Source organism: Vicia villosa, linkage group LG2, assembly GCF_029867415.1.
Source record: "Vicia villosa cultivar HV-30 ecotype Madison, WI linkage group LG2, Vvil1.0, whole genome shotgun sequence".
Lineage (NCBI taxonomy): Eukaryota > Viridiplantae > Streptophyta > Magnoliopsida > Fabales > Fabaceae > Vicia > Vicia villosa.
Genome location: NC_081181.1, coordinates 208366045 through 208379250, shown reverse-complemented (window position 1 = coordinate 208379250; position 13206 = coordinate 208366045). Strand labels below are relative to the sequence as shown.

The window sequence follows — 13206 nt, the reverse complement described above, 5'->3', positions numbered from 1 at the left end:
GCAAATTCATATCATTTATATATGTTTTTGTCATCATCAAAAAGGGGGAGATTGTTAGAACAAGATTTGTTCTTATCAATTATCTTAGTTTTGATGATAACAATAATATGAATTTTGCTTAAGATAATATGGTACTCTAATCCAATGCAATTTCCCTTTCAGGAAATATATATAAAGAGTACGCATAATTCAGCGCTCAGAAGATGTGTCTCAAATGGTTCAGCATGCAACATCAGAACATGGTCTGGCAAGACATCAGAAGATGGTCGAAGCAGAATCAGAACATGGGTCTATGGAAGCATCAGAAGAACATGAGATCAGAAGCACTGAAGATCAGAAGATGGTATCACGCTCAGAAGCACTTCAAGGTCAGAAGATCAGAAGATGCTGTGCACCAAGCTGTTTGACTCTGATGATATTCAAACATCGTATTCACAAACATCAGATCAGAAGGAAGTACACGTGGCAGACTACGCTGACTGACAAAAGGAACGTTAAAGCTACTAAAGGCTACGTCAGTAGACACAGTGTGAACAAGGCTCGAGGTAGTTGACAAAAGCGTATAACATTAAATGCAAAGCTGTACGGAACACGCAAAGCATTAAATGCATTCAACGGTCATCTTCTCAACGCCTATAAATATGAAGTTCTGATGAGAAGCAAGGTTAACGATTTTCGCACCAATACAATTCAAATTCACTTGCTGAAACTCTGTTCAAATCAAAACTCAGAATCTTCATCTTCATCAAAGCTCACTACATTGCTGTTGTAATATCTTAGTGAGATTAAGCTTAAATTGTAAGAGAAATATCACAGTTGTGATTATCGCTTTTAAAGAAGCATTTGTAAACTCTTGAATAGATTACATTAAGTTGTAAGGAACTAGAGTGATCAGTTGATCAGTATACTCTAGGAAGTCTTAGCAGTTAGCTGAGCAGGAAGTCTTGGCAGTTGGCTGAGCAGGAAGTCTTGGCAGTTGGCTGAGCAGAAAGTCTTAGGAGTGAACTAAGCCTAGAGTGATCGTGTTGATCAGTAGACTCTAGAAAAGTCTTAGGAGTGAACTAAGCAGTTGTTCCTGGAGTGATCAGGTTGTGATCAGAAGACTCTGGAAGACTTAGTTGCGGCTAAGTGGAAAACCATTGTAATCCGTGCGATTAGTGGATTAAATCCTCAGTTGAGGTAAATCATCTCTGCGGGGGTGGACTGGAGTAGCTTCGTTAACAGCGAACCAGGATAAAAATAATTGTGCATTTTATTTTTATCGCTCAAGATTTTTAAGTCACACTTATTCAATCCCCCCTTTCTAAGTGTTTTTCTATCCTTCAAAGAGGATCTTCTGATCATTAGAGTATTGTATCTACTTGAAAGAACAGTCAGAAACTTCTTATTAAAGTATAAGTTGCAGCTTTGTTCATTGGTGCTTGTGAAGCGTCTTGGTATCAGAACTTCTTGTTCTTGTAAAGTTCCCGTTTCGAACTTCTTGTTCTTGTAAACTTCCTGTTTAGCTTCAGAACTTCTTGTTTGTAAACTTCCCGTTTAACTTAAGAACTTCTCGTTCTTGTAAACTTCCCGTTTAACTTTAGAACTTCTTGTTCTTGTAAACTTCCCTCAATGCAGCCTTCTGCTTCTGAGAAATCACTTTCATAGCTCTGTTCCTTCTTTGAGTGCTTCATAACTTTTATCATGTTTTTGTATATATGATTTATACGATTACAATGCTTATTTATTCTTATTAAAAATTATGTATTTGTTATCATCAAAACTATTAAAAAGATATTGAACCAAAAACTAGTCCACGATATAAAGTTTTGTCATGTGCGTTTTCAAAAATATCTTCAATTTTTGGAGGTGTATCTTCGAAAGAACTTTTTTTATTTAACGTTGTTTTGTTCCGTAAATGCATCTACGAAACCGTTTAAACAACGTTAAAAAAAGTTTCTTAGATTCATCTACAGAACAATTCAATATTAAATAAAAAAATATTTTCAAATATACAACTTTGAAAGAGAGAGGCAAAAATAAAATTTTGCCATACGTAAGAGTATTATAGAATAGATTAAGATATTGTCAATTATTTAATGTATTTAAAAAAATTATTTATAAATATACTATTTAATGTATTTAAAAAAATTATTTATAAATATAACCACAACAAATATTTGATTAGATGATATATAGAGAAAGTGCTTGACATTGACATGACAAGGTTAACAACAGCATAGTTAGTTTAAACCACAACATGACAAAGGAAAAACATAAAAAAATAGTAGTCAAATGATGCTATTATTATCTGTACGGCATTCCATAAAAAGTAAACCCACACATTAAACGTAACTATTTATTCTCCATGGCTCCAAAGTTGTTCATCGTACATAGAACCGAAGTATCCTTGTTCACACCAGACAGGTAATAATGTAGCATCTTCTGTTGGAGGGACATATGAATTGTCTATCATATAAGGTTCTGTCCAGAAATTATCATTCAAAACATCCATGTATGCATCCAATAGAGGAAGCTCATCAAGAAGATGATTTTCATATGATATTTCCGTAGTTGTTGGAGTATCCATTGTTCCACTTGAAGATGGGATTGAAGATGATGGACTTGTAGAATTGGGACCACCACAACTATTCTCAAACACTCCTTCATGTTTATTGTCTTCTTCCATTGTAGGGTTATCTGAACTTGTTTCTTTGGAGTTTCCTGCTCTATTATTAGTGTCCGACTTTTTATTTTTTATAAAACGCTTTTTCAAGTTTGTGTGCCAATGATTCTTTATCTCGTTATCTGTTCTTCCAGGTAAATTTGCAGCAATCACAATCCATCTGTATAATAAAATTGTATAATGATTATAAAAAGCCCTAATACTATATTACTGAAAATAAACAAACTCTCTTAAAAAAATTTAAATATTAATAGGTGGAATTATGATATATAGATGATTTCCAATGGTTTCAAAAAGTCTAGGGTTCATTTGTATAAAAGGGTTAGATTTTATAATAGATGATACCTATTACCCAGTTTTTGATGAAGTTTGATAATAGTATCTTCTTCTTGTTGAGTAAAGTTTCCTCTTTTGATATCTGGTCTTAGATAGTTCAACCACCTTAGCCTACAACTCTTCCCACACCTTTTAAGACCTGAAAACATTATTCCAAGATATATAACATATATCATTCTAAGAAGAAAACCAACCTACATACACACATGAATGAATTATTATTTATACCTGCAAATTTAGGTAGTTGTCGCCAATTCCAAGATCCATATCTAGTTACATAAGCGATTAACTTGTTGTCTTCCTCAGGAGTCCACGCACCTTTTCTCAATCCAGTTTTGTCACAACAAGGGCTTCTCCCCATCTTCTCTAACTACAACTACTACAATTGATTCCACGTATGAGTGTGTGGTTGGGTATTGTGTCTTATATAATAAGATAGTTTAACTAGAAGATAAATAAAGTGATTATATAATTGAAGGAGAGACTGATAAGTATACTGTGGAGTGTGAACATACATACATGTGATATGTCTACTAGTTGATTTTGTTATGTTATAACAACCACACGTTTAGAATATCCACTTCAAAAATAACATGTGCTCAAAACTAGTTACGTGTTTCACGGTATCTTAATATTTTGTTTTTTTGTACAGTTTTAGGAGTTTTTTTATTTTATTTTATAAGCTGATTAAGGAATAAACCTAATATCTTATGATAAATGTACAGTCTAAACTTGTATTATATAATTAATTTAATTATAAAAACCATAAAATGTTTTTCCTTTTTTACTCGGTAAAGAAATTGTGGCAATATGAGAAACCATAAATCTCCACTTTTCATGTTCATATTTTGTGGGCAATACTTTCTGCTTGTGGAGTTTTTGTCTTTATGTAGAAAGTAGTGGAGGTCTTTGTCGATCTGTCTCGTGCAGTTAGAATGGTAGATTCATGTTCTTTATTATCGTCCTAGTTTCTTGGGTTTTTCTTTGGAGTGGGGGGCTACTAACACTTTGTGCTATGTAGTCAATGTTTATTTCAAGTACTTCCTATATGTTGAGAGTTTTGTGGAATGATTTGTAGTCCCATAAAGTGAGTTTTTAATGTGATATATATCTAGTGTCTTTTGTATGATTAATTCTATTTTCTCTTGGGAAGAAACTTTAGAAATTAAAGATCCTTATAATACCTCTAGTAATGGATATAATTAGGAGTTCTCTAATTTTATATTCAGGATAGATCTTGTTAACTTACCTCTTTTAAGTAGGAAGTTTAGTAGGTTCCAACCCAATAGTGGAGCAGCTAGTTTCTAGCGGGTGGATAGATCATTGGGGGCGTGGTGTTCCAATGCTTTGTAGGGAAATAAAGTGGCGTGTGATTCTTAAGTATGCAAATCATGTGCGGGTCATAAGTCTTTTAGATTCAATAATTATTATTGTTTATCTCACAGTAGTTTTTCTGAGTTAGTGCATTCGACCTAGATTGGTTCGAAGATCCATGAGTGAAAATCTTTTACTTTTTTTTGGAAAAACTAAAAGCTCTCAAATTAGTTTTTAAAGTTTGGATTAAACAGGTGTTTGAGAACCTTAATTATTAAATTGACAATTTAAAAGAGGCGGTGAGTAAAATTGATTCTTTTGTTGATCTTAAGACTTTATATGTGGTCTTCGTTAAGAATTAAAGATTCACACACTACTCTAAATAAGACATCTTATCTCAAACGCAAAATGACTTTTATCTCGATTAAACAGACAAGGTAACGAAAAACATCATTAAAAGTGCGCCATTTAATCTCTCGGTTAATGCTAAATCGACGGGTAATGTGTAAACTGGTTACTAGTTCGATCCCCAATAAGATCATTTTTTAAATTTCTAAATGAAAAAACCTTAACCCCTCGGTTTTGAAAATAACTAAAAGATTAAACTAGATTTTTCTTTTGGTTTTGACATATAATCAACGGGTTAAACATGTTAAATTTTATTATATTAATGTGGATTGCTTATTCCACTTTACCCTAACTGAAAATATAACCTTAAAATTGATTTAGAAAATGATAATACTAAAAACTAAGTTATGTTTAAAAAACAACTTACACTAATCAAAAGTTTTTTTGGCATCTTTCAACTCATTATTATTCTCTCTATATCTTTTATGCTTAAACTCTCTCTATATGTTTTAAGTTTTTCATTCAAAACATCCTCCTCTACTAATTCATTCTTCGAAGCATAAAATTTGATGTTTTTCAAAATGAAAAAGAAAAAGGAGTTGAACAAAAACTAGATGCAAACGAAGAAATTTTAACAATAAAGAAAGAGAGAGGAATAATGATTTGAAAGATTCTAATTTTTTTTATTAATATAACTTATTTTTCAAATATAATTTATTTTTACCTATTATCATATAGTAAATCATTTTAAAAGGTTATATGTTCAAAGAGGGGTTGGTGAAACAAGCAATCCACATTAGATATAATAAACTCAAATGTTACATAGACTTGAGGAGAGTTGCACAAATAATCACAAAAACATTAATCTCGGTTTAACAACAACAATTAATATGAGTTTAATAAAATATTAACATAAACAAACTGACAACAACATAAATAATATGACAATAACATAAATAATCAAATAATCTCAATATCTCTCAAAAAATTGTCAACAACATAAAAATAAATCTATAACATCAATTTTAATTTTACAAAAAACAATTAACATTATTTTAACCAACAACATCAATCTCAGTTTAAACCTCTAGGATTTCTTGTCTAAACATCAAAAATAGCTAACAGTAACGAACTCAAGAACAAACTACGACAACAAAAACAACAAAAATAATGTAAAATGAGAAGTGATGTTTGACATGCCATATCCGTGAAGAAGATGTGAAAATAATGATGCGGGTCTTCCATTTTGGCATTTATAGAACGAGAGCCCGAAACACATATCATATTCGTATCGAGGATGATATGTACTCAGAGATCTTGTTGTTTAGGAGTCACATTATCGAACGAGAGCCCTAACACATACAATGGAAATAATACCAGGAGGGAGAAGCTGAAGTGAGACTAGTACAAGGATGACGAATCTTGTGTTAATGACGAGTTATCAACCTCACTTCAGCACCATCCTCTATCTATTTTTCAATGAAAATTCAAGGAGGATATTAGGGTTTTGTTTGAGAGATAGATGTTAGGGTTGTTATGTACTAGGGCGAGATAATTTTGTTTTCATAGCAATAAACTTTTCATGTCAGTTTTCTTTAAACCTGAGGGAAAGGTTAATTATAAAATAAGGGTGTCTTTTAGGTTCTAAATAAAACATAAAATTGTAGGAGCATGAAATCGAAGCTAAGACCATAAGCTACATTGGACATTGGCCTTTTTAAAAAATTGAAGGATAAGTAATAATCTAAAACTAAAAAATAAATAGCGCGTTCTAGGTCAATTGACATCGGTTTTCCATTAGCTGAGGTGAAAGTGTTGACATGAAATGTAATATTTATAATAGTGATAATGGTTTCAAAGATCTAGGTTTATGTAGCTTAGCGAAGGAGTTAATAATCTTGGCTATTTTCATGGTTCTATTAAAAGTAGAGGTAGACATAATGTTATAGTAACCTTAATAGTAGGAGAAAGTTGGATTCAAAGGGTGTATGAAATTAGGCAAGAGATTATTAAGTATTTCACTGATATCTTTAGAGAACCAAATGTTGTTAGAACTCTTTTTTGATGGTGTTATCTTCGGCTCTCTTTCCCATTATGATCTTGTTTTGACTACTCCTTTAGTTTTCAGGAGTTAGATAATGTTGTATTGAAATGTAATGGTAATAAGATTTCATGTCCAAATGGATCCATTTTCACCTTCCTAAAAAGGTTATGGAATCTTGTTAGAAACTATTTAGGGGTCATGTTTGACCAATTTTAGTTGTTTGCATATCTAACAATAAAGTTTATCTACAAAAACATCTACGTACTTCAACAATACCACGAACAACAACATACCTTAACAAAAACATCAACAATCCTAAAAAAACATTACAGTAACACAAACAACAACATTTATCAACCCAAACAACAATTTACATTAACATAAATATCAAATTACCTTAACAAAACAACAACAACATCCCTAACAAAAACACCAATAAACTTAATTAAAAACATCTACAATAACACAAAACAACAACATTTATCAACCAACAACTTACGTTTGCATAAACTACAAATTACCTTACCAAAATAACAACATACCTCAACAAAACATCAACAAACCTAATAAAAAACATTTACACTAACACAAATAACAACATTTATCAACTAAAACAACATCTTACATTATTATAAACTACAAATTACCTTAACAAAACAACAACACACCTCAACAAGAACTTAAACTCTTTACTTATCTCAATAAAAACAACAATATAAAACCTATAATCTCAACAAGACAGTAATAAACCTGATGTTACATATATATTTTGAACAAGAAAAAAAGTATAAATATTTTGAACAATAACAACATATCAACTAATAAAATATTTCAAGAATGTACCTTTTATTGAAAAGGTTCATGGAGAATGAAGACGAAAAAAATGAGCTATTTGTCTCGTATTGCAAGGATTCGTGACACCTTTCCTTGATTCATAATAGTTGTAGAAGTTATGTTGGAATTTTGAGAGATTGGCATAAGACGATAGAAGTTAGGGTTTCCTTTGAGCGTAATTATGATATTAGTTATCATTTATAGGTAATATATTTCACCATATTTTATAAAAAGAATCATGGTGAAATGTCATAATACTTAACTACGATTTTTCTTAAAGACCGTGGTGAAAAGTGTTTAAATTTTAATTAAAAATTAAAATTGAGGGTACTCACCCATTTTTAACAAAAAAGATATAAAATTGCAGGTGTGGGGATTCGAAGTGTGTCAATGCTGCACATATCATACGGTTGTTTATAAGAAACGTAGTTATATGTTATTTAATAATTTAAAATAATGAAAGACGACTAATGACCATATATTACTTCGATTTGTTATGTGGCTATAGTAACAAAGTGTTACAAAAGGAGTATTTTGTAGTAGCACTTATAAGAGTTAACCCAATGAATCTTAAAGTAGGTTATGCTACTACCTTAATTTGAACACAACTAAATTTTACATTATCACATTTTAAGATGTGAATTTCTCCCACTTATATATAAATATATGTTGAAGCAATATATTTACTGATGTAAGACACTTAAGTTTTTCAACAAAATTATTTATTAACCAACCTAACACAAGTAATTGGTAGATTAACTCGTTATCTAATTGAAAATCATCATTTTTTTTAATCTGTAGATTTTTCTGTCAACGAAAATAATAAAGATTTTCATCATAAATGAAATTGTTTTGGTTCTTTTATCTTTATTTTGCAATAAACAACAAAAGGAAATATAAATTAATATTTTACTTAAATTGTGAATTTGTAAAAATAACATTAATTTCTAAAAAGTTTATATTCTATTTTGTAAGACTAAAAATTTATTTTTAACTTTTCAACTCACATTAATTAAAAAAATTTATTTAATAACTACTTTTTAAGAAAAACTTATAATTTTTTTACTACTTTATGACTTTTTATCAAAATCTATTAAAATAGCTTTTAAAGTTATAACTTGTCGTCTACTCATCCATTTTCATTCTAATCATTTTAGCTAAAACTCATTTTATCATAATCATTTTAGCTAAAATAAATAGATTTTAAATACATAATAGAAAAAGTTGAATTGTTTTTCTCCATTGTCTCCACTCCACCTTTATCGATTTTTTTCTGTCGATTCCAATCTCACTCGCTATTGTTGTTCAGTCATACTCATTGGCCGTTCACTTGCTGATAAAATTTACATATGTGTTAAGTACAAGTAATATATATATATATATATATATATATATATATATATATATATATATAGGGGCGACGGCAGCGCCCGGCGACCTAGGGCAGCTGCCCGGGCTCTTCCTTATCTCACTCAAGAAATCGAAATATCATAGGTTGTAGTCAATCACGGATTCTCTCTCAGTCAGGAACGTGAGTCCTCGTCGCGAATTCTCTTCTTCTTCTTCTTCTTCTTCTTCTTCTATTTCTTTCACTTTTAAGTTCGATTTCGATACGAAATCATTGTTGTGATGTTATTCATTGTTGTTGCAGGTTGTGATTTATGAACTAGTGAATAATTGTTGTTGAATTCATCGTTTCGTGCTAGCACATCAAGTGTTCGGTGAAATGCCTGAACATGTTCTTTTTGTTTTTCTGTCTTGAAATCTCTTAGTTGCAGGTCCAAGTTGTTGTAATCGTGTTTACACAACATTGTTTATTGATTTATATATTTAAGAAGCATCAAAAAATTATGTTCATGAAGTTTTTTAGTGTAATTGCAACTGTTGGCAGTTCTTAGTTCCTTGCTGTAAAGATATACTTTTTTATGATTTTATGAGACTACTCTTTCAGCCTACTATTGCAGCCTGTGAATTCAAAGGTTGTGAAGGGCCAGAAAATCATAAGAACTTCAGTTCAAGGTTTGTTTCTTGGAGGTGCTGATGAAATTGTGATATTATTAGGGAAGGAGTTTTGTTGGGACTAAAGAAGGAAAATTGTTCTGAAATGAGTTGGATTGGTTCTGTTTTTAATTGGGCTAATTACAATATGGTTCTTCTTTAAATGCACTTCCTGACAGAAGCCATTATAAAGTGCATTCCAGCAAAAGGAAATCTAATTATGTAAAGTCACCAATTCCTAAAGATGGGTGGAAATGGATAATGCATAAGATAATTGAGCTTGGAAAAGTTGAGCTTGATTTCAATCCTTATGGAGGAAAAATGAACGAGGTAACAAAAGCTGGTTTAGAAAAGAATTTTACAAGTTAAATTAGAATGGTGTATAGTTACATGACACCATTTATGTCAAAGAGTCCAAGAAGTGCTTATTTGAATTATAGAGACATTGATATTGGTATCAACAATCATGGTAAGGATAAATATAATGAAGGAGTGGTTTATGGAAAGAAGTACTTTGGTGAAAATTTTGAAAGGTTGGTTAAGATGAAGAGTGAGGTTGATCCTGAGAACTTTTTCTGGAATGAATAAAGTATCCCAACCTTTCCAAACAAGGCATAGGAAACATAACTGACACACAAATAATTGAATAGGTCATTTGATTGAGTTTTGTTACCTCTTCTGACCCTATATGTATTCATGGAATTGTTTATTTTCACATTCAATGTTTAAAATATGAGTAACCACTAATTTCATATTTTTATTTTGTTAGTATGTCAATTTATGTACCTATCAACAACACTAATCATTTGATCTTATCATAACTCCACAATTAGATGCACTTAGATGGGAATAGTACTAGAATTAATTATCTTTTAGAAGTCATGATTTTGCAGCTCTTCTACTATTCTATGGAGGTTATGGAAAGGATTTGAGAGATCATTACACTGATCAATAGCAATCAAACAAAAAGAATATTTAGAATAAAATTTTAAGGGTTTGAGTATATGGATCATATCTATTAGATGTCTCTCAACATTTCCATTACAACTAGAAAAAGGAAGGGAATTTCTTAGTACAATTGTTGGTAATTGCCCAGGCTTTATAATTTTTCTGGCTTCGCCACTATATATATATATATATATATATATATATATATATATATATATATATATATATATATATATATATATATGTGGCAAAACAGATCGCCCGTCCTATTTTATGTCTGCCAAGAAAAGAGCGGGTTGAAACAGGCAAGTCCGTGAAGTCGAAATGGGGCTGAAAATCATGCCTGCTCCGCCAAGGTGGCGGGCGGCGAACTTGTTCGCCTATTTTTTTATTAATTTATTTTTATATTGTTTTAATATATTAATAGACTTTTTAACCTTTCATTTAAATTTTACACTTATTTTTTAAAATTTTTTATAAAACATCTTTCTAACAAATTTTATTTAAAAAAATATTGCATATATTTATAAATAAATGTATAAATTAAACCATCAAGAATTAGAATTAACTAAAAAAATACAGATTTAAAGCGGAATATGCTGAACGAGTAGGCGATGAGGGCTTTGGCAGGCGGCGGGTTTTGGTGGGACGAACATTGACGGACGGCGGGTTTTGGCGGGGCGGACTTTAGTGAACGGCGGGCGGAAAATCCCAACCCAACCTGTCATTTTATGGCAGGTATATGCGGGACAGCCTAACGGGCCACAACCCGTTTTGCCTATATATATATATATATATATATATATATATATATATATATATATATATATATATATATATATATATATATATATATATATATATATATATATATATATATATAATATATGAAAAATAATGGAAGATAGAGAAAGAGATTGACATTAACATGACATGGTGAAGGTGAACAACAACAAAATGTTGGAGACGTTTTAGTTAAAAGTACAACATTGCAAAGGAAAAACATAAAAAAGTAGTAGTCAAAGAATAATATTATTTATGTGCACGGCATTTCCAAAATAAGTAAACTCATACATTTAGGATGACAATCGGCATGTTTGAACATAATAGTAGCTATTTTCATATCTACGGTTTGAAAACATCTTGATACTCGAATTCATTTCAACTTGGCATTAGGGATATTCATGGACGGATTATTCACATTATCAATACATATTTAATTTATAATATTTATTATAATAAAATATCATAATTAATTCATATAAATGGTTGTATTTTTACCTAATCGGTTATAAAACCGGTTTATCAATAACCGTATTTTGTACTGTTCTAAAATTTATAGTCAAATTTTAATTTAAAACCGACGTCGAACATCAGAATAAATTTTTCTATGGTTAGTTTTACATTTATATTTTATTGAAAAAAATTGATTTTTCATATTTCGTATTAATTTTTCATTTTAAAAAAAAAAACTCGATTTTTTGTATTTTCGAAAAAACAGATTTTTTTTGATTTTTTTCATTGCGATAAAATACGATTTTTGTATTTATGATAAAACTCAATTTTTCTGTATTCCCAAAAAAATCGACTTTCGTATTTTCGAAAGAACTCGAATTTTACAAATTTAGAAATAAAATCGATTTTTTTCGTATTTCCGAAAACAAATCAACTTTTCGTATTTATTAAAAATTATTTTTTCTATATTTCCAATAAAATTCAACTTTTTTTTGTATTTTTCGATAAAAATCAATTTATCGTATTTACGAAAAAATCGGTTTTTCATATTTTCAAGAAAACATCGATTAAAATCGAATTTTACTATTTCTAAAAAACTATATTTCTGATCTTTAGAAAAAAAAGCTCGATTTTTCATATTTTCAATAATCGTTTTTTCATATTTTAGGAAAAACTCGATTTTTTTCGTATTTTTGAAAAATCTTTTTTTGTTTTTACGTTTTCAGAAATAAAATCAATATTTTGTATTTTCGAAAAAACCAACTTTATCATTTTTTTAAAAAATTAATTTTTTTGTATTTCTGAAAATACTTAATTTTCAAAAAATATTTTAATTTGGTTAAAATCGTATTAATAATGTTGATTTGGTTAAAACCGTATTAATAATTACCCGGTTTTTCATAACCAGATTTTAATATGAGTATGGATCATTTATATAATCGGTTAATTTGAACACATTCAGTGGGCACCAATGTTCATAGCCGTACTTATATCATATGAGCCCCTCAATATTTGCACCCGTACCCGTTTATCTGCGTTTGTAGTAAAACTAAATTGATTAATAATAAAATATCATATAATTTTAAGTTTTTTAACATTTTAAAAAAGTTATGGTTGTTATTGTTGAGTTAAAAAATAAATAAATAATTTTATTAAAATAGGTAATAGTTTAATAGCGATATAATTTTTTTTTAAAGTTGATAAACATGTATTTTTATATAATATTATAAATGATATTTATATAAATATATAGTGTTGGTATGAGGCGGAGTGGGTAGTAAGGTATCCGTATCCGCACTTATACCCGATTATTTTAATGAGAAATTATCTATACCCGTATTCATATCTATATTGTGAGTTTTTACCCTATCCGTTATGAGCATTTTTGTAGAAATATCCATATAAGATATGGATCAAATAGCCATCATTACCGCTTATTCTCCATGGCTCCAAAGTTATTCATATTCACCCCCAGATAGTTAAT

General features: G+C 29.8%; 1 protein-coding gene across 1 annotated transcript; it reads right to left on the bottom strand.

Moving 5' to 3' along the window:
• Positions 1-2191: 2191 nt before the first annotated feature.
• Positions 2192-3460, bottom strand: LOC131653733 (transcription factor MYB14-like). The gene is made up of 3 exons (XM_058924003.1): positions 3230-3460; positions 3011-3140; positions 2192-2825 (listed from the first exon to the last, which is right to left on the bottom strand). Exons 1-3 carry the CDS (start codon positions 3360-3362, stop codon positions 2339-2341), a joined length of 750 nt encoding a protein of 249 aa, XP_058779986.1. The 5' UTR covers positions 3363-3460; the 3' UTR covers positions 2192-2338.
• Between the last annotated feature and the right edge of the window lie 9746 nt (positions 3461-13206).